Raw genomic sequence first — 23,397 nt, 5'->3', positions numbered from 1 at the left:
GTACGTTGGAATGAGTGCGGAGTGATGGGTGAGTGTAGGATGATGGAGTGAGTGTGGAGTGAAGGAGTAAGTGTGGCGTGTAGAGTAATGGAGTGAGTGTAGGATGATGGAGTAAGTGTAGAGTGAAGAAGTGAGTGTAGGATGATGGAGTGAGTGTAGTGTGAAGGAGTGAGTGTAGGATAATGGAGTGAGTGTGGATTGAAGAAGTGAGTGCATGTTGGGGTGAGTGCGGAGTGATGAGTGAATGTAGGATAATGGAGTAATTGTAGAGTGATGGAGTGAGTGTGGAGTGTAGAGTGAAGAAGTGAGTGTAGGATGGTGGAGTGAGTGTAGAGGGAAGGAGTGAATGTAGGATGATGGAGTGAGTGTAGAGTGAGTGTGGGATGATGGAGTGAGTGTAGAGTGAAGAAGTGAGTGTGGAGTGTAGAGTAAATGAGTGAGTGTAGGATGATGGAGTGAGTGTACGTTTGAGTGGTTGCGGAGTGAAGGAGTGAGTGTAGGGTGAAGGAGTGAGTGTAGGATGATGGAGTGAGTGCGGAGTGAAGGAGTGAGCGTGGGATTATGGAGTGAGTGTAGAGTGAAGGAGTGAGTGTAGGATGATGGAGTGAGTATAGAGTAAAGGAGTGAGTGTGGAGTGTAGAGTAAAGGAGTGAGTGCGGAGTGAAGGAGTGAGTGTAGAGTGAAGGAGTGAGTGTAGGATAATGGAGTGAGTGTAGGATGATGGAGTGAGTGCGGAGTGAAGGAGTGAGCTTAGGATGATGGAGTAAGTGTGGAGTAAAGGAGTAAGTGTAGGATGATGGAGTGAGTGTGGAGTGAAGGAGTGAGTGTAGGGTGATGGAGTGAGTATAGAGTGAAGGAGTGAGTGTAGGATGATGGAGTGAGTGTAGAGTGAAGGAGTGAGTGTAAGACGATGGAGTGAGTGTGGGATGATTGAAGAGATGAGTGAAGGAGTGAGTGTGAAGTGTAGAGTAAAGGAGTGAGTGTGGGATGATGGAGTGAGTGTAGAGTGAAGGAGTGAGCTTAGGATGATGGAGTAAGTGTGGAGTAAAGAAGTAAGTGTAGGATGATGGAGTGAGTGTGGAGTGAAGGAGTGAGTGTAGGGTGATGGAGTGAGTATAGAGTGAAGGAGTGAGTGTAGGATGATGGAGTGAGTGTAGAGTGAAGGAGTGAGTGTAAGACGATGGAGTGAGTGTGGGATGATTGAAGAGATAAGTGAAGGAGTGAGTGTGAAGTGTAGAGTAAAGGAGTGAGTGTGGGATGATGGAGTGAGTGTAGAGTGAAGGAGTGAGCTTAGGATGATGGAGTAAGTGTGGAGTAAAGGAGTAAGTGTAGGATGATGGAGTAAGTGTGGAGTGAAGGAGTGAGTGTAGGGTGATGGAGTGAGTATAGAGTGAAGGAGTGAGTGTAGGATGATGGAGTGAGTGTAGAGTGAAGGAGTGAGTGTAAGACGATGGAGTGAGTGTGGGATGATTGAAGAGATGAGTGAAGGAGTGAGTGTGAAGTGTAGAGTAAAGGAGTGAGTGTGGGATGATGGAGTGAGTGTAGAGTGAAGGAGTGAGCTTAGGATGATGGAGTGAGTGTGGAGTGAAGGAGTGAGTGTAGGGTGATGGAGTGAGTGTAGAGTAAAGGAGTGAGTGTACGTTGGAGTGAGTATAGAGGGATGAGTGAGTGTAGGATGATAGAGTGAGTGTGGAGTAAAGAAGTGAGTGTAGAGTAAAGGAGTGAGTGTACGTTGGAGTGAGTGTGGAATGAAGGAGTGGACTCTGGTGAGGGCTCTGTGGAGAGTCGGGAGGATGGGAGGTGACAGGGACACACGGGGCCCCTCATGCCGCGCCTGCGTGCTGTCACCGCGCTCCTCAGCTCCATGTGGCACTTTGTTCAAAGGACCGAGATGATTAATTGCTCGGTACTTGACTGTGTCAGGACTCAACACCAGCATCCTGCTGCTGTGATCCTGTACAACACACACGGGCACTGATGACCTGGGGGACAGTGTGTGTGTGTGTGTGTGTGTGTGAGAGAGAGCTGGGTATAAATTGTTAAACATGCCCACAGTTAAAGGTTTACAAATAAAACAGCATGTAGAAGAATCTCAGATCTGTCCAGCTTTAATTCCCAAAAGTAAAACACTTCTCTGTTCCACTTTTTTTTTTTTTACACATTACACTTTTATTTACTAAATTAAAAATATTTACATTTGACTTACTTTCATGTTTTTGTTTAAATAAATGAAATTGAATAAAATAAAAAAATATATAAGAAGAATTAGAAGAAATGTAGAAGAATCTCAGATCTGTCCAGCTTCAGTTCTTAAAAGTAAAACACTTTTCTGTTTCCTGTATTTTTTACACATTGCACTTTTATTTACTTTATTTATTTTTTATAAAAATATAGACACAAGTAAATTAAATCAAATAGAAAGTAAATAAAATATAAAAACTATTTGGATATTATTTATATTATTATAATTATTTATATTATAAGATTAACTAATATTAATAAAATATAAAAACTATTTGGATATTATTTATATTATTATAATTATTTATATTATAAGATTAACTAATATTAATAAAATATAAAAACTATTTGGATATTATTTATATTATTATTATTATTATTATTATTTATATTATAATATTTTTTTATTTTACTTTTATGTCATTTACTTGCATTTTTTTGTGTTTAAAAATGTTGAACTTTTTTTTTTTTTCCTGCAAAGCAATTTAAATCATCTATGTTTACCAAATCAATAAACTTGCCCTGTTTTCCTGGTTATTTTTTTTAAACCACGTGTTGCTCACACACACACACACACACACACACTGATAATGAAGTGTGTTTGTCCTTTAGAGAGTTCTCACTCGGCAAAGCAATAAAGAAGATGATTTCGGGCCGAGAGGCTAATGCATTCCGTTCCCACTGGTGACACACACACACACACACACACACTCATACACACTCACTCCCTCACACACACACACACCCCTTCACGAGCTCCCTTCCTCCGCTGAGGGAAACGCTCAGAAAAAACACACACACTCCAACTTCAGAGCCGTTAAGAGGAACACGCGCGCACACACTCTCGTATGCGCGCGCGCGCGCACACACACTCACGCGCTCAGTCTCAGAGTGGAGGTCCGGGCGCGAGCATGGCGCAGGAGCAGAGCGCGCGTCACCGAAGCGCAGAGTTTAATCGGACCGACCTGTAGTCTATAGTGTGTGTGTGTGAGAGAGTGTGTGTGTGTGTGTGTGTGTTCTGTCCCGATATGAAGCGGGGCTCAGCGCTCGGATGGCTGCTCTTCTTCTGCACTTTATTTCCAGCGGGATTTTTATCATTAAACCGGGAGAAACCGAGACACTGCAGCAGGGAGCAGACGGTAAGACTGCCTTCATCATCATCATCATCAATCATCAATCATCAGATCAGATGAGTTGTACATATACACTTCAGGAAAAGAAAAATAGTATATATATATATAAATTTATAGCAGTAAAGAGCATATATTTTTGTGTGTGTGTGTATATATACAAAAATATATGCTCTTTAGGAAAAGAAAAACTTAAAACATAAATATTTTAACATATATATATATATATATATATATATATATATATATATATATATATTTAACTACCTTTATAATATTAGTAATCATCATCATCATCATCATCATTATCAGGCACTACAGGAACTTTAGACACACAAGTGTACAGATCAGATGAGTGAATGTGAGACCTGTTAGATTCATGGTTCTACATTCTCAGAAAATATTGCAAAAAAAAAAAATAATAATAATAATATATATAAATTTTTGTGTAAACTAAAATTTCGTTCTAACTAATTTTATTTAATTCTCTCTCTCTTTATTTAATTAAAATTAAAATGTTAATTATTTAATTCATCTTACTCTTAATTTAATTTCTTAAATTGTGTTTAATGTTAATTTTTCATTTTGTTAAAGTCATAAAGTTAAATGTTTATTCGTGTTTCTAAAAGACTTTAAAAACTAGGGAATTAAAATAGAAAGTGCAGAATAGAATTAATTCCTTTGGGGGTTTAAATCTCTGTTTTGTGTGTGTTTGTGTGTGTATGTGTGTGTGTGTGTGAGGAGTAAAAAAACCTTCCCAGCAGTGTTGGTACTTAGTTAGTAACCTAGTAACCAGATCTCCAGGTAAGAGCGTCTGCCGAATGCCGAAATGTAAATGTGAATGTAAACGTTTGAATGCCCCTTCCCGTGGGGTTCCTCCGTGTGCTCTGGTTTCCTTAACAATCCAAAGACACAAGATGTATTCGGACTGGCATTTCCAAATTCCCCATAGTGTTTAATTGTGTGTGTGTGTGTGTGTGTGTGTGCGTGTGTGTGCTTCTGCTCTGAAATGCATCTCCACCCCATCCATGGTTCACCCCACCTTGTGTCCTGAGCTTTCTTAGATAGGCCTCAGGTTTACCAGACCTTATACAGGATACGTGCTACTGTATAGATAATAGATTAACCATAAACATTTATAGGAAATACTAAATACTGACTCATTATAAATAATAATAATTATATAGTATATGTTGTTGTTTGCCTTTTGGCTGCTTCCATCAAGGGGTCACCACAGCCACACTTGATCCGCACAACAACTTGGCACAGGTTTTTTTATGCCGGATGCCCTTCCCTATGCAACCCAATGGCTACCACTACCACTGTGCCACCAATGCCCATTACCATTTATATATATAAATATATACATTTATCTTAAAATATACAAAGAATGATAACAATTACGAAATATCAGGGAACATGTCTAATAAAAAGTAAATGTATTAATAATACACACTAATAGAGTGGAGACGTGACAGGAAGTTGGCAAAGAGGCTTTGAAAGTCGTAATTGTTTTAGCAAATGTTTTTATGGGTCATAATAATAATAATAATAATAATAATAATAATAAAATGCAATAAATATATATCTGACAAAATAATGCTCATGATTTCTGTCATAATCGTTTTGAAACTGCAAGGAATTTCTTTGAGAGTTTGTTACAGTAATGTTGCAGTGATCTGTCAGATTAATAACACAACAATAATCCTTAGGATTAAATAAAGTGAATATCAAATAAACAGGATTATGGTGTAAAATTAGGGCTGAAATTAGGATTTATAATTATTATTGTATTATTATTATTATTATTATTATTATTATTATTATGTCCCATAAAAACATTGGCTAAAACAATTACAACCTTCAAAGCCTCTCAGCCAACTTCCTGTCACGTCTGCACTAAAAGAAACAAACTATTGCGCCAAGAGAAATATTTCTTTCTCTCGTGTTCTCCTCTTGGCTAATGTGACAAGGGAGAGTGATGATGAAGATGACGAGGATGAAGATGATGATGAGGATGATGATGATGGAATGAGCATGAGTGAGTCCGGGCCCTTGTGTCTACTTATACGAGTCTATCTGGTGTTATTATTATTTTTCTTAAAATACAATTTCAGTAAAAGTGGAGACACACGTGAAGGTCAGCCAGTAAAAACCATGTTATTAAATAGCGTGTGTGTGTGTGTGTGTGTGTGTGTGTGTGTGTGTGTGTGTGTGTAATTTCGCATGGGTTTCTGTTAGGAATAATATCAGTAGTATCATTTGTACTTACAGGAAACACAAACTACTAAGTGTTAATACTATATGTATTTAATAATTACATAATAATTATGTATAATATATATTTATAAAGTATTTATGTGTAAGAGGACTGTAAACACTGTGGCAATAAGAAAACAATTTTTTTTACAGCCACAGTGTTTAAAGCCACAGTGTTTACTCTGACATATAAATAAACACATACAGGGCTAAAATATATATCTTACATAATAGATATGTCAGGGATGAATAAATTCAATTAAAAATCTTGATTAAACACCTTTAATGTGTATTTATAAATAAAGATTAGAACACGCACTTGCAACTTCAGTGAGTCCACATTCAAACCAGAAACTCTTTAATTACATTCTTCACTCACTAAGAAATACGCAACCCCACAAACAAGTAAACTCAACAAACAAACAAACAAACAATAAAACAAACAAACAAACCATCAAAACAAACAAACAAACCATCAAAACAAACAAACAAAACAAACAAACAAAACAAAAACAAACAAACGAATAAGGTTTCGCAGTAACCCTTCTTAAATATTTAAGGGAGGACTACAGTATTAGTGAGATGAGGAGATAAGGACCCTCACCTGTACATGTTGCCCTTTGTTTTTTTGAACCAAAAAAAGTTTTTTTATTTTTATTTGTCTCCAAGTACATCAGTAATTTTATAATAAAAATATATTTAGGTTTCTTTTAAACCTGGTGTCTGTCTATTTTCCTGTCTGTCTGACTATTGGCCTTCTGTCTATCTATCCATGTCTGCCTGTCCATCTGATTTCTGTCCATCTGTCTGCCTGTGTGTCTTTGTCTATCCGTCTCTTTGTCCATCTATTTGTCTTCTATCTATCTATCTATCTATCTATCTATCTATCTATCTATCTATCTATCTATCTATGTCTGTCTGTCTGTCTGATTAGATTTTGTTCCTCTGTCTTTGTCTGTCCTTCTTCCTGTCTGTCCTGTCTGTCTCTGTGTCTGTCTTTCTTTCTCGTCTATATATCAGTCAAGCTGCACTCTGGGGTAAACATTTTCAACTCATATTTTTGAGATTTTGGTTCAACAGGAAAGTCGACATGTTCAGCCGAACACTTCAGCACTGTACTCTGGGATTTAACCGTACGCGCGCGCGTGTGTGTGTGTGTGTGTGTGTTGAACGCTCAGGTTTTTCGACGGTTGGGATTTCAGTCGTGCACGCTGTGAGCACTTTCTGGTCTGCATGCTTTTGCACTCATCTCATTTCAGTTTCATCTAAAATCCCATCTCTCACCGTGTTCCAGCGCTCCCCGTACACCAGCTGATTAGACGAGCGCTCTGAGACCCGACTCTGAATTTAAACTGATTTATTTACACTCCTCTGACAGTTTCATTAGCGACAGTCGATCCTCCCGCAGTTGAATCGTAGCTTTATTTTCAGTCGTTGAACGTCCTGGGTATTGGCGTGTCGGTGGAGACGTCTGGGGAAACCCATCGCGCGTCAGAAACTAACGCGTCTGACATCAGTGCTGTTCCAGGAGCTTCGTGTTCGAATCCAGAACATACATTCAGAAACCTCACCTGACTTCTTAACAACAGAATCTTTTTGTATAACGCCAAACCTTCAGAATCCACATGTCTGAGTGTATAAAGATCAGTAATATACAGTATCAGTAATATACAGTATCAGTAATATACAGTATCAGTAATATACAGTACTGTGTGGGTGTCTTAGGCACCCTGGAGACGCAGCCGTCTCGGTCCTCAGAAGAACTGTGTGTGGCTCCGCAGGACGCTTAGGGAACTTAATAGCTAATTTTATTTTGTGTGTTTCATTAATGACTGTTTTCTTTAAAGAATTAATTTTATTACACATTTTTTTAAAAGGTATCCTTTAAAAATATCTGCAGCATTTATTTGCATGTACCCAAGACATTTAAACAGTACTGTATATTCCTAAAGGTATATATAATTATTATATTAATTATTAAACAATACAGTATATTGTTTATTTATTTATCTATTTACTTAAAAATTTGTTTATTTTTGCAAATTAACATATTTAGCTGCAAATTTCAGTAAAATTTTTAAATGTTCATTTCTAAAAATATGAAATAAGTAAAAGCATGTAAACATTAAACACACTCTAAACATAATCTTTTACATTTTACATATAATATTATAGTACAGTAAGGAGTGTTATCAATGTAATTTAGGGTTATTTTTTACACTAGTTGACGCTTCGACTATTTTTTCTTTTATGAAACATAAAATGTACAACAATTTAACTGTATATTAATTTATTTTAACTAATATTCCTAAAACCCAGACATTTAATAGATTTATTGTTATGACCGAGCCATAACAGTTGTAATAATGTTAACAATATTATAATAATGATGAATAATACATTTAAAACATGCATTTATTATTACAATATATTATAACCGTAACCTTTATTCCTAAATACAGTATTGCACGAATCGAAACCATGTATTATTTGCAGCCCTAAATTTAGATATTTTGTTTCATATTGTTTATTTCATATTTACATTACATTTGAGTACCTCGGACCTGAGACAGAAGCGCCTCTGAGACGTGTTCGGGGGTCGTAAGTGCAGCTCCGTGATTCTTTAGGGATTTTTGATCATGTTCTTAAGGGCTTGAATTTGATCCTTGTTGAGATGATCCCGTCACTCTCGCGTGTCCTCCTCCTCCTCAGAGAGATCTGAACTCGTTCCTGTGGACGGTGAAACGTCCTCCCCCCCAGCCGCCCTCCTACCTGTTCGGCACCATCCATGTGCCGTACACACGCGTCTGGGACTTCGTGCCCGAGAGCTCCAAGCGGGCCTTCCAGAGCAGCACGAGCGTCTTCTTCGAGCTCAACCTCACCGACCCCGTGACCGTGTCCGAGCTGGCCAGCTGTCAGCTCCTACCTAACGGAGAGAGCCTGAGGAGTCTGCTCCCCCGGGACATCTACCTCCGACTGAAGCGGCACCTGGACTACGTGAGACACATGATGCCGGCGTGGGTGAGGGCCGAGCAGCGCTTCTACGCCGACTACCTGTTCAAGGCCATCGCAGGAGACTGGGAGCGCAAGCGTCCCGTCTGGGTGATGCTGATGGTCAACTCGCTGACGGAGTGGGACGTCAGGTGGCGCGGCGCTCCTGTGCTCGACCTGTTCCTCGCCCGCGAGGCCGAGCGCATGGGCAAGAAGACCGGAGCTGTGGAGAACGTCGAGGAGCAGTGTCACCCGCTGAACGGACTCAGCTTCTCACAGGTCAGTGTGTGTGTGTGTGTGTGTGTGGATGGTTAAAGAGAAGTGTGTGTGTGTCCATCCCCAGGTAGATGTGGTCTTTGTGCTGATGGCTTTACATTTCACCCATTTAAATGTTGCATTCATTTAAAAAAGCCTTAAAGATGTCTTTGTTTAGGGCGTGGTGGTCAGCACTGTCGTCCTGCACCTCCAGGGTTTGGGTTCGATTCCCACCTTGGCTCTGTGTGCATGTTCTCCCCGTGCTGGGTGAAGATCCGACTAATCGCTGTTCCCAAATTTTAGTGTAGTGTCTGATGTTTGTGTAACGTACTGCTCAAAAGTTTGTACACCCCTTCTAACTTCATGATGTTTATTTCTTTCTATACTAAAACAATACTGAAGGCGTTTATTATCCAAAACACACAATAATCTCCTCTGAACAGTTGATATTGAGATGTTTATCTGCTCCTTCTGCTCTGTAAAGCTTCATAACGACTCTAATCCGAGGTGCTGGTTGTTAATTGGTGATTTCTGAGGCTGGTGAATCTAAATGAACGTCTCCTCTGCAGCAGAGCTCAGTTTTGGTCTTGTTTTCCTGGGAAGGTCTTCATGAGAGACGGTTTCATCATGGAGCTTGATGGGTTTTACAAACACACTCGACACGATACTGTCCTTACATAAACTGTTCCAGAAAGGCCGACCTTCGTGTCTTAAAATAACAACTGACTGTTAGTGTTGATGTTGTTGTTAATTCATTACCGAATTCAATTTGTGTTATTTCATAGTTTTGAAATCTCCAGTATTGTTGTCGAAGGTAGAAAATAAATCACTAAACAAAAACCAAAAAATTTGCAAGTGACCCCAACACAGTGATCCCTTGTTTTATAAGGAAAACGGCTCAAAGTAAAACAATAACAGAACGTTGGAACACAAAACCAAGGCTACAGGAAGCATGACACGAAGAAGCGTCGAACGACGGTTTAATAGTTCCTGCTAACGCGGTTCAGGCGAAGACCAGCGGCTAATAAAGCCACGGGACCGAGATACGACCTGGAATTGAAAAAACTAAGCATCTTAAATCCATCAAAACGACGCTAATGGCGTCTCGGAAGCAGGCAAGGAAAAAAGCAGGGCTAAATGGGCGTGGTTTATCTGCTAGTCCGCTAACAGACATGGACCCTCTGGAGAGGATGTGTCGGACCCAGTGGTTCTGGGTATAATCCAGTGATGACAGTCTCGTGCTGATGACATCACCACCCGCGTGTTGACTTTTATTGCACTGATTTATTGCGTGTATCTGCTGGAGGAAATCGGCGGTCGGAGCCGACGCGGTTGTAGATCAGGTGGTATTTATTACGTACTGACAAACAGGAGCAGGACACAGAAAGGCGAAGGAGACTGATGTCTGATCGTGCGTCGGCGGTTCTGGGAGAGAGCCGCGCCGCTGAGTAGATTGATAGATCTGGGCTAAGATGAACGATGAGCAGTTTGGAGGGATCGCGTTACGCGGTGTCCTGTGACCGCGCACTGAAAGACGCATAACCTAATTACGTGATGACACAGGCATGGAGACTATCTGCCTTTAATTGCGCAGTGTATATAAAAAGCATCGTTCAGGTATGTCATTTCCACTCCGGTGCATGAAGTCTTCGCTAGGTGACACACACACACACACACACTCACACACACACTCCCAGATCGATTTGCTGCAACTGAACCTGCAAGGCAGCAGGACTCTAATTTGAGACCTTGCATGAGCTACACGGAGTCTCACTTTTCATCCTCCTAACTATGCTGTCAAAAGTGCGCGGTGAGGAATCGTGGGAAATCGTTTAAGCCGCGCACCGGCTCCTTTTCCGGCGAGGTCGGAGCGCCCGTCTCGTTCCCAGCCCGAGTGTGAGAAAGATTTCTGGACGGTTTTTCAGACATTTTTTTAATTTGTCCTGCGTACCCGGATGAACTCAAGTGAACCCGAGCATGGATGAAATTCCAGCTTTCGAATGTGTCCCTGCAAGTAGTTGAAAGGTAACACTCTATTTATCCATGCCACAGTGCACGGGAATAAAAAAGAAGAAAAAAAAAACGCTAAGAGAGTCATGAGAGACGTGAGAGTCGGTAAGTGATATTTGTCAACACGTCTGAGTGTGACAGAAGCGGCTGGTGGATGTAACTGGGAGCGCGCTTATTAATAAATACAAATCCTCAGGCAAAACTCGTGAGTCGAGCCGTCAGAGAAACGAACCCGGAAATCGAGATGGGAGGCAAAAACCAGTAAGTGCAGTGGTGGCTCAACAGGTTAAGGCTCTGGGTTACTGGGTTTCTGATCAGTAGGTCAGGGGTTCGAGTCCCAGCACCGGCACGTTGCCACTGTTGAGCCCTTGAGCAAGGCACTTATTCCTTCCTAATTGCACTTTGACCCCAGCTTCCTAACTGGGATATGTGAAAAAAAAATCGTTTCATTGCCTGGAACTGTTCAGAATAAAGTCCAAACATTACATGAGAAGAAACAAAGCTGCTTGGAAATAAGAAATGCAGATTGGATAACTTTTTTCAGTTAAAATCTTTCAACGATCTGAACCGTCATTCAGATGAAACTTGACCTATTTAGATTTCACATGATAAGACATAAACCTGAAAAAGTGTATTTTCCTAAAATGCTAAATTGTCAAGATATCGCAACTTGAATTTGACATGGTTACGGACACTACGGATTTTTTGCTTTTTAAGCGTTCACTAAAAAACTATTTAAACAACAATGTTTTACTTCGTCTGGAAGCTTACACCAATTTTACTATTAATACTCATAAATAAATATAAATAATTTGCATTTTAAATGATTATTGTTTGAAGTGAGACAGTGAGACGCTGAAAAATGGTCATTTTTTGGCCCACATATAAAATCGTCTTTCTAGGGACGCAAGATTAGTCACTTTCATGTTACATAAACTTCAGAAGGGGCTTCATTGGCACACACACATTTCTGTATTATATAAAAAATAAAAAATAAATAAAATCAGCACCAACACTGTGATTTGTCCGAGAACCTTCTCGGATGGGGTTGGATTCCCGCGCAGTAACGCTTAGCAGAATAAACACGCGTGTAGGCCGTGTGTGATTGTCGGAATGTAGGAGTTTGTGGAATGGCAGCGTGCTGTTTAGGGAACCCCGTGTCTCCTACACCTTTTGGGAGTCATTTCCAATTACTTCTAAACTGTGCATAAAGCGTATCGCGTGTCACGGTAATGAGAGCCGCGTTGGATGTTCTGCGTCAGCTGTTACGCGGCGCTCGCAGCCAGAGAGGAAGTTTCTGGCCAAAACGTAAATGGCGAGCTCTTTTTTAATCACGGCTCCAATCAGGGGCTTGTTTGAACATGTGGACTTCCTGTGGGTCTCCGCCTAAAGACGGTCCCAGAAGAGCTAAACGAGCATGAAATGGAAAGGACAGCTTTAAAATAAGCGTGACGGGCTGGAACTCGAGGGAGGGAGTGAGGGAGTCGAACCGAGAGCGCCTGAGGAGGTACTGTAGAGCAGGGCTTAATGGGAGACATACTGTAGATGATCTGAGGCAGAGAGACATGGACTGGGTGGGAACGGAGCCAAACACTGCCAGCTGGAGTCCTAATAAAAGGTGAAGACTTTGACTTCTCTCTAATTCGCCAACCAGAACAAGGAGGAGCGTCGGGGCTTCGACACGGGATTAAACCTCCTTTCATCTTTTCATCTGTTTCCTGTTTCCCCTCAAATCATGAGCAACATTTTTACCAACATTTTTAAGAACTAAACATTTCCAGGACGTACAGTAAGGTGGAGCCTTAAGGTCTGAGGAACAGAGCTACAGGAGCACGACCGTAACCACATCACGACCTGAACCACATCACCACCTTAATTCCAAATGAGATGCAATTTATTACAGGTTATACATTCAGAAATTTATATTGAATTTGTTAAAAATGTAATTTTTTTTTATATATATATATATAATTTAGAGTTGGTAAAGAAATATTGGCAAGCAGCGTCTTAATGAGATCATTTGCCCCTTTGTTTGCTGTTAGATAAATAGCTTTAAATACAAAATTGTACCTGTAATAGCTAATTCAATTAAAAAAGAAATAAATGACCCAATATCATTCATATAAAGTATAAGTTAAATGAAGTGTGGTACATGTCAAAATATTCGCAGTATGATTTTTTTACCGTATTGTTCAGCCCTAATGAGAACAATAATAAAACTTTTTAATAAAAAAGTTTTATAAACAATAATGAAGCTTTAATTTTAATTTCCCAATTTTAATAGATTTATTACAACAACTTTCATTACAGATTGTGTTATTGACAACAACTTGAGTGTATATTAGAATCTTTACCATATCATCTAAATAATTATTCATACGTTTATATTATATAAAGATTTACTATACATGAGTTTCAGAATTACTTGTTGTTTTTTTGTCTGCGCTCGAGCTGAAATGAAATTTGTGTGTTTATAGTCAGTGTATCATTTCATCATTTGCCATTTTCTACTAAATTATTATTATTGTTTATGTAATATATAAATTATTACAAGTAATCGCTTCTATATTCATGTTATATTTTTACGCCTCTATATTTATGTACACATTTTTGTGAATTGTTGTGTCTGCTTTTTCTTATTTATTTATTTATTTATTTATTTATTTATGTATGGTTATTGTTTGGTTGAAGGTCTGTAGCTGCTTTGCTTGTGATGAGTTTTTATTTTCTTGTTTTCTGCTTTTGGCGCCGTTAACTCTACGTGTTAAAGCCCCGCCCCTAAAAGCCCCGCGTTCCTGAATAACTGTTCTTAAGGGTCGGGTTCTACCCTAGTACATGTGGTTCCTCAGAGGGTTCCACATTCGTCTTTGTTAAGTTGCACAAAAATCATGATTCTCTTAAGCTTAAAAAATATAATACTACTTATAAACTATAAAATGTAATTTAACACAACAAATTCCAGGTCACATTTTTTTTTCGAAACAAGTGCTTTTCTAATTTAAAAAAAAAAAAATTTATGGAAAAGCGAATGATCCACTGATTATTTGTGAGATTAGGTCTCTCAAAAAATTTAATTTTTCTACGAAGCTGTTAACATGATCAGTATGTGACGCTACCTTACATTAACACTTTTAGAAATAGTGCAGAAAATAACCAGATTAAATTTTTTTTTTTACAATTTATTTATTTAATTTTTTATTTTAATATTCCCAGATTTTCAGCGTGATCTCAGACTTTTGGCCTCTCTGTGCTCCATCTGGATTTTTTTTCTCCTTGGAATCAAAATGTTTCCACAAAAAATCATTTTTCAGCGTCTGAGCTGATTGTCAGCATGAGCACAAACACAGGTTCGACTCTCAGCTGCGTGTGCGTCATGAACTACACTACCAGGGGCTGAGACGCTGATCTGACCTTGTGATGAGTTTGACAGCTTGTGTTTGTTGTTGTGGAATCCATAAATTTTAAAGTTTGTGTACAAGTTTAAAAAGTGTGAATCGATTCTGAATCAAAAAGTCACTCATTAATTTAATAACTTGAACCGACCGACAAAAGACTGAATGAATTACAAAAGCGATTAAGTCACGCAGCTGTAGGTTTGGCGTCGCATCCAGTACTGTCATGTACGGACTCAGACGTTCTCTGGCACCAAACAAAGCGTCTCTCCTACAGGACGATCGTCCCCGGGTGTAGTAGCGCCAGGACTACGGCGGGATGAGAGATTTATTGTGTAAATGAGACGCTCGGAACGCACAATACCGCTGCTTATTTGCACTTCGCGTTGCGTTTCCCGTGTTTGCTCTGTCTGTGTAACCGAGTAAACTGAAACCCAAAGCACTCGCTGCACACGGCCGGAGAAGCTAACGACAATCTGCAGTCTGGAAAGACAAACCTCCTTAAAAAAACACGCAGCGAGGAGGTTAGAGGGCTGGAAATTCACAAAAATAAACCAGGCTATCGATTACATACCGAACATCTCCACAGAAATGACAAACACACTCATGATCTTCACTGTGATTTGGTTTCATCACTCGCTCAGGCCGGAGGTTCCCACAGTGGGATCCATGATGAGAAGCTTGTGGGTTCCCAACCTCGTTTTTGCGTTTTATTTTATTTTTTATTTTTATTAATCATCATAATTACAAGGGGCCGCGCAAGTCAGCGCAGGAATTTCGATCGTGCAGAAAAACAGAACACAGTCCTGAGAGTAAAAACTCCCTTTATTTCTCTCTCTCTCTCTCTATATATATATATATATATAATCCCCTGCTACACTAATGCACTCATCCCGGTGTTTCACTAGTGCTTGGACACCATCAAGTTTTCCATGATCAGCCTGTAACGCTGGCCTCCCAGGAACTCCTTTAATGGCCAAAAACATATTGAAATGGTTTGGTGTGAGATCAGGACTGCACGGGGAACGGATGGCGATAACTCCCAGCCGAGTTCCTGTAACATGTACTGTAAGTGGTGTTGGTGGACGATTGCATCTACAGTATTTGTCGATTTTCAGCGATCGGACGCTGAATGTTTACAAGGACGAGTGCAGTGATCACCTCATCATTCACGGATGTACGGCCGTCTTTAAGATGTCATCACCGTGCTGTGCTTGAAGTCTTCTCTAAATGTCAATAGCTTTCACTCCTTTATTCAGCAGAAATTTGGTATCATCACAAGTCCCGGTTTGACCTGAACGCCCCGTGCATTTACTGTATTATTATGTTCAAGTTGTTTCAGTATGTCGAGAAGTGCTTCTGTATGTTACTGGAACACCTCGTAACCTGGGGACGGCCTGTAAATGCGATATAGCTGCGGTTGCGGAAGTGTCGAAGCTTTTCAGAGTTTTTCTGATAAAGTTCGTGATAGAGTTCACTTTTCATGTAGAGCTCGATTTCTTTTACTCTCTCTTTCAGTCTTCTCAAAATCTCATACTAAGGCAGCGCTGAAAACGATCGCTCTCTGTTACAGGGGAACAGAACTCATGTTCAGATGGCGCGTCACCGCTCACGGGACATCGGGGTGCCAGATATGATGATGTGTGTTTTTATTTAAGGGAAGCGGGGTCTGGCCTGAAAGCTCTCAGGTGGGTCGAAGGAAGCTGAGGAGAGCGTATGGTTCATCTCCAGAGCTCCACAGGAAGACAGGCGCAGACAGCAGGGCCACACTGCTCGCTAAAGCACTCAGAGCACACAGGACACGCCCAGGGGAGAAGTGGAATAAATCTGCAGGAAACTGGTCTGTCTGTAAGGGTGGAGGGGGAACAGATTATCTCTGGTCGGGTCAGCTGATTTCATGTTTAATGGACAAGTTCAGGGACTCAATAGCGGCTAAAAACCTTTTTGTGTCACCGGTCATTGAGGCGCATCTGATGCAGAACAAAAAAATTGTTTTGTTTTTTTTGGGTGAAATAAAAGAAAGGTTTTGTCTGTACATTGTCTCAATGTAAACAAACACCTACACCAATAGATATTAATTAGAAAAGATAAGGTGAATATTTTGACTGGGATTAGTTCATATTTTCACTTTGGCTGAAATAACAGCGCTGAAGTGGTATAAGTGAATTTTAACACGCTGGAGTGGTTTTAAGACAAAACTTCATCTTTATCCTTTTATCTACTTTTTCCATTTCTCATCTGTGATTCACTCTCCGATTACCGAACAGGGAGTGTATTTGTCTGATGATGAAAGAAGGACAACTTAGTGTAAACAAGGCGTAAATATTAACTTTCCTGTAACCTCTCTTTCCCATTGATTATAATGAGATGAAATGACGGTAGATTTAAAATCTAAAAAGATTCTAATATGTTGCCACCAGTTCAATGGAAATCAATACTTATATAATATAATATATAATAATAATATTATGTCACAACAAACTCACTCACTCTCACTCATCTTCTATACCGCTTTATCCTGTATTTAGGGTCGCGGTGACCGGACGCCTTCCCTAGGAGGTACACCCTGGACAGGATGCCAATTCATCGCAGGGGTTACACACACTCACACACACTCACACACCCATTCACACACTACGGGCAATTTGGGAACGCCAATTAGCCTAACCTTCATATCTTTGGACTGTGGGAGGAAACCGGAGTACTCGGAGGAAACCCACCAAGCACGGGGAGAAGATGCAAACTCCGTAAATCGAACCCGGACCCTGGAGGTGCGGTTACACCAAACTACATTTTTTAAATTACAGTTTAAAAAAATTAAGGGTTTGTCTTTGTTGCAGACAGACATGTTCGTGGGCTTCAAACTAAAATAATAATATCACAGACTACATTAAAGCTTTATCTATCAGATTATTTTTTGCTTTAAACTGTTTCTACTAACTCTTTACTACTTCACTAGTAATATTATAATGTAGTGTATAATAACTAGCCGTAGTAATGACCAGGTTAGATGGTTAGCTACGTGTCTGAGTATGTACATTAGCTAGTTAATTCTGACGGTAGGTTTGTCTCCTGCATTCAGATACAGTATGAAGACAAATATGACATTGCTAGCAACTTCTGTTTTGTTTAGAATTTGTTTGGTTTGCAAGAATTTTCTAAACCAAGGACCATTAATTGAGCGAAGAGAGGAAAAGAAAGTGAAAACTTTTATTTTGTACCAAATCGCTGTCTGCCTAGCACACTAGCTGCCTTCTAATCCTAGCAAAGCGCTAAAGTGTGCACAAACATCCAGAGCACACGATATACACGCCTGAAGGTAAACCAAACACCCCCGCGTCAGCGGCGCCGTGCTTTCGGAAAGGGTCAAAGGTTACGACTTTGCAGATGTCAGAGATGACCTCATGTAGGAGGGAGTCCATGGGTGACTGAGGTGCTTTGCAGTCTGACTCAAGGATTTTCTCTCTTACAGAAATCTCTGTATCTAAACTTCACTCATGTAAAACCTCGCTAAGGGCGGCCTGCTCCCCGAGGGGACGAAAAGTTTAATTTTTTGTTTCCAAAGCCCCGTCAGGTGTCGAGGATACAGCGGAGATCTTCCGGTGCGTGTCTTAGAAGCACTCTCAGACCCGCGTATTTCGTCCCCCTCAGAAGCCCATAAATATTATTACATCTCGTGGTGCGTCTCTTCAACCCACACCACGTAACAATATATTTTTTATGTCATTTTTTATTCTGTAAAGCTGCTTTATATTATTTTAGTGGTGTAAAGTCTGCGACAGTAAAAGAGTTTGTAATAATAGTTAACAGGTTAAAGCTAAAAATAATCTGATCAGCTTTATTTTGATCAGTGATATTATTATTATTGAAGGGGACTGAAGCCCACGTACTGTACATGTCTGCCTGTAGCACCACAATTTGAGACAAACTGCTTCTAAGCTTTTCGCAGGAGGAATAAACACACGTTGGCTGTCCATTCGTTTTTAGGGGTTCAGTTTTCATAGTCTACTTGCCTTTTTTTCGTTAGTTTTTTTGGAGTAAGCCATGCTGTGTCGCACTTTTGTTTTTTTCGTGAGGATTGTGCAGGTGCGTTACCGTCCTTTCTGTGTCTTCCAAAATTTTTCTGAGACAGGTTTCAGGTCCTCCAATGTACAGTATGAAACGTACCGTATGAAAGATATTATTGAGTTCTGACCAATGTACATATAATGTACTTTCGTTTATTTCTATAGATTTATCATTATTAGTTTCTTATGTGACCAGTTTTAGTAATAAATGCTCTTTTGTTTTTTATTAGTATTTTTGCTGTTTTTAAATGTAGTCTTACTTTATGTTAGCTAACACGGGTATCACGCCATTATGTGACCGCATTCAAATTTGTCGGCAACAAATTGAACTTTGAACCTTGAACATTTGCGACAATGACCATTGCTAATAAATAAAATTTAATTAAATTAAATTGAATTTCATACTTTAGTACAACGATTGTTTGGGGCTGATGCCCCAAAGAGAAAAGTTGTGTGATGTTAGGTGTTAAATCCTTTTGGAGTAGGAACAAAGATATTAAATTGTCTATCAGGTGATTTAACCTTCATATTTTAAAGTAGAAAAAATGCTGTTTTTTTCCAGTTTGCCATTTCCTACCCACTCGTTATTGATTCTCACAAGAGCGGAGAGCGAGGACATGCTTCCTCCAAGGCATATCAAGCCACCACATGTTTTCAGACCGTGCCAACTGCCTTCTTTGGCATACGTGAGCTCAACGTGATGCCAACGACTCAGGCTTAGTGTCCCTGATTGACCGGGAGACCGAGTGTCCTTCCTCCCTGCCCATGTTTGCGCTCTCTCTCGGAGTCACGGCATGCCGGGCTGTGGTGTCGTCAGGATGTGGACTTTTTGGATTTTTTGGGTTATGAATTCCTGGGTGAGCGTTCCTCTGTTGTACCACTCTAGCAGGCTTTTCACTTAGTGCCATTAGTTATTCAAATATATATATAATATATATATACTATATTCCTGTGTAGATCTTCACTTTAACTCTAAAGCTTCTTTGTTTTTGTCCGTCCCGAGTGTTTCTCATTAAGACAAGATTCCTAGACGTGTTAATATCTAATAAACCGTGTCGGGACCTGAGCGTCGGATCACGGGCTCGGACGCTGTACATGGCACGAGTGTTTGTTTCCATTCAGTCATACTGCATCTTTATCTAACGTAGTCCCCCTGAGCTCTGCGTGCTGACACGCTGATGGTTCTTGGACGGCGTCCTACAGACCGGATCAGCCGAAATATTGGCGTCCTTTCCGAGCCAAGGACCTTCCTACAGTATGAGGACCGCGGCATGTCAGCGACTTCACTTCGTGCTTGTTTGGATGGATCTCGTGTAAATAGTGCATGTTTAAATGAAGAAATTAAAGAGCGCCTGACCTTCCCCCTGGGTGTAAATATTTACATTCCAGAGCTGCCTCGTAATGGATGGAGGCACTGCGTGATGGAAAAAGCAGCCACCTCACTGTTGGCAAGATAATCGCTGCGCTCCTGTTAGCCAGCTACCAGCTTCCTCCGCCTGGATTCCAGTGTTCGATCTTAAAGATTCTAAACGATACGCTGAAACAAGTCGGAGTTCGATTTACTTGTTCGCAGACGCTTAAATCTAAGATCCATTTTCAAACGCTCTACAGGACGTTGCGTGCCCACATCACTGCGTCGCTCTCGTATTTCGTACTTTCCCAAACACTTTATCGCCGCATGAGCGATACGACAAGCATACATGGAATTTGCTTTAGTAATCAGGTGTGTGATGGACACAAACAAGAGGACAAACAAGGACACAGGTACATGCAAGATAACCGAGCGCATACAGTAGACGGCTTGTTTTTGCATTCATGCTTCCGTCCGTAGATTATTTTAGATCCTTTTAACTGTGGCTTTGTCTGCATTATCTTTGATCTCAGCTGCAAATCAACGGGCGTGCAAGAAGACACAAACTGTGCCTAGATTTCAAGATTTCTAACGCAATGAATTTAATCCTGCAAAGCTTGTTATAATGCTTTCTAAGGCTTAAACAACAGGTCGCCTTTCCAGCCCTTTCGAGAACGTTTGATGAGCTTCAGTATTCTGGTCCGAGTCCTAATAATTCTGTACAGTATACAAAAACCTGATAATGTACCATAAACGGATATGATATAAACAGATATATGCCACTACAGGCAAATTTTTGGGGACACCAGTCAGTCTAATCTACAGGTCTTTTGGAGGAAACTGGAATACCTGGAGGAAACCCACCAAGCACAGGGAGAACATGCAAACTTCATGCACACAGAGACTTGAAGAAACTCAAACTATCGCTGTAAAATAGGGCTCCTACGTAGGTCATTTATATTTGTGGAAAATAACGAAATATATAAAAAAATTTATAGTATCTCATATTGTTATTATGTTATTCACCAACTGTCACATTGAATTTGTTTTGTTCAAGTTTTACGTTTTACAGTTTTTAAAACTGTAAAATATTTCATAACTAATATCTAATAAAAATAAATCCTTTATAAGAGTATTTGTTTTGGAAACACATGTACAATTTTCAGCTGAATTACGGCGTAAAAGCGAAGTCCTGACCTCACTAAAACCCATTTCTACATTATCTTTGGGGCATCTTTGGGGTTCCTGGGAGGCCGGGGCTTCAGTCCAAACATGGCTCTGGTGTACTGAGAGAACTTTCTAACCTTGATGGTGTCCAAGCACTAGTGAAACACTGGGATACTGTAAGTGCATCAGTGTAGCAGGGGATTATGTATAGAGAAATAAAGTGAGATTTAATCTCATAAATGTCTTTTGTTATTCTGCACAGTAAAAAAAAAAAAGTCCTGGTTTGACTTGTATGTTCATACAGTACGCAATAATATGAACTTTCCACTATTTACAGTACATTGTCAGAGTTGTCAGGAAACTTTTCAAACCCCAAGACAGAGACTGTTCCAGACATAAGAAGGTTATAAAAGCAGCCCATTTTTCAATTACATTAAAGTTCTCTCGTTGGAAAATTCCCCTGAAGAGTTTTCGAGGGTTAAGTGCCCTGAATTTTCAGTATTTTCGGTAGATTATCAGACATCAGCTTTGGGATTAAACCTATGACCCCCTGGGTCACCGAGAGGGTCTCGGATCCTACAGCGCAGTGCTCTTAGACTACCAGCTCTACACACACGGTGAAAGCGGTGTGTGTGCGAGTGCGAAGGGCCTTTAGCTAATCTGTCGCTCGCTGTACCCCGAGGACACGATGTTATCATTGGACTCTTTGACATTCAAAGTAAAGCTGTGATGGTTTGTTCGGCTGATTTAGCCGTAAGTGGAAAATTGGGTGATTTTAAAAAATATATATAAATATCAATTCCTCTGGCAGGAGTATGATGCTGGGAATGTGCAGAGACTCAAGATTGAAATCTTGTTCAGAAGAAATATCTCAAGAGACATTGCAGGAAGTTGTTACCCACCAATGCGCCATCGGGCACGGGGTTAGCCGAGAGCCGCCTTAATGACTTTGTTGCCTCTTAATTGATGTCTGGTATCCAGGAGGAGTTAAACACTCACGGGCAGGAGATTACAGGAGATCTAGTTGTTACTTACAGCCAGACGTGCCATGTGATGTCTTAACGATGATCAGCATTAAAAGCAACATTTATAGCCAAAACAAACTTTAGCCAAGGGTTAGAGCTCTTCGTCTGACCTCATGATTTTTACTCCATCTAGGAATGAGGCACAAATTTCAACTGTACTTTAATCTATTGTTTTTCTAGCCATAATTAAAAATCTCTTGCATCTTTTTTTTTTCATTTTTTATATTAATATCATGAATAATAACGCTATAAGAACATAATAATAACTATAACGGACAGTACTGCGCAAACTTTGTTATACATGTTTATTTTATGGCTTCATTATTACACAAGTACAAAAAAACTGTTTTGGTCGGCCTTCACAAAAGCAACAACAAAACAAAAACTAAAATGCCACTTTGGATATCAAGGGGCAAAGGGGCAGGTGCTCGAGCACTTTTGGTCCCCCGGACATAACAAGTACTACCACGGTAACCTCTTGTGGTGCATACCATGGTAATGTTTGAATTACCACGGTAACACTAGTTAAGTGAAACCTCGGATTGGGAGTAACGCGATTTTCAAGTGTTCCGCTAGACCAGCAAAGATTCTTAATAAATGTTGACTTGGAAAACAAACAAGTCTTGGTTTACGAGTAACGAGTATCATGTATCACGCATGTGCTTCTTGTTTTGACGCCGAGCATCACGTGATCACAACTAACCAACCAACCGTTTTTTCTCTCTCTTGTGCAGCGGAATTGTGGGTAATCGACGATTTACATTTGGGCATTTGGCAGACGCTCTTATCCAGAGCGACTTACATTTTTATCTCATTACACATCTGAGCAGTTGAGGGTTAAGGGCCTCGCTCACGGGCCCAACAGTGGCAACTTGGCGGTTGTCGGGTTTGAACCTGGGATCTTCCGAACCGTAGTCCAATGCCTTAACCACTGAGCTACCCCTGGTCCACTAAGACTCCCCTGCTGAGTCTTAGTGCGAGTCTCTTACTGGTATACTAAACATCCGTGCACGTGTGTACTGTTTACTATAACACTGTGATCATGTGTGTGTAAAACACATTTTATTTTGTGTCTGTATGTGTGTGTGTACAGCGCGCGTGTAAAGCAAAAGAAAGTCTCATTAGAGAGGTTAAAGATCCATTTTCTCTCTCTGTATCAGCCTGCTTTTTGTTTCTGTGTGCGCGCACGTCATTGGAAACCGTGCCATATACGGTCACATAATGCTGCTCAAACTATGGGACAATAAAAAAAAAATCTTTAGATCAAACGACATAAATGCATTAGATGCAGTTTGCTGTCCTGAGAAAGAAACACATGATTTTAAGCTTGATTACATGCTGGGTAGTTTGTTACACTTTAATGTCGTCCGCCTTGTAGCTCTAATTTAAAAACAAACAAAAAAAAAGGGGTTATTTCCAAGTTTAGATTTGTCTGGTTTATGCACAAAGTTTTTTGTTCCTCACTCACTTAGTTGTACTTTTAGTGAACCTGTAGCCGCTTGCCTCTCT

At 40.1% G+C, this 23,397-nt stretch overlaps 1 protein-coding gene across 2 annotated transcripts in view; it reads left to right on the top strand.

Annotated features, from left to right (window-relative positions):
* The window catches only part of trabd2b (TraB domain containing 2B), an 80,450-nt gene that overhangs the window by 9,043 nt on the left and 48,010 nt on the right, over window positions 1–23,397 (top strand). Inside the window, exons 1-2 of one of the 2 annotated variants that reach the window (XM_053503345.1) lie at window positions 3,081–3,380; window positions 8,343–8,900. In XM_053503345.1, coding sequence (XP_053359320.1) covers window positions 3,270–3,380; window positions 8,343–8,900 — 669 coding nt within the window. In that variant the 5' untranslated portion in view covers window positions 3,081–3,269. Of the gene's footprint in view, window positions 1–3,080; window positions 3,381–8,342; window positions 8,901–23,397 lie in introns of those variants that run through there. The other variant, XM_053503347.1, reaches the window with a different exon arrangement.

Source organism: Clarias gariepinus, chromosome 9, assembly GCF_024256425.1.
Source record: "Clarias gariepinus isolate MV-2021 ecotype Netherlands chromosome 9, CGAR_prim_01v2, whole genome shotgun sequence".
Lineage (NCBI taxonomy): Eukaryota > Metazoa > Chordata > Actinopteri > Siluriformes > Clariidae > Clarias > Clarias gariepinus.
The sequence above is the reverse complement of the archived record's forward strand: the minus strand, read 5'-3'. Positions and strand labels throughout refer to the sequence as shown.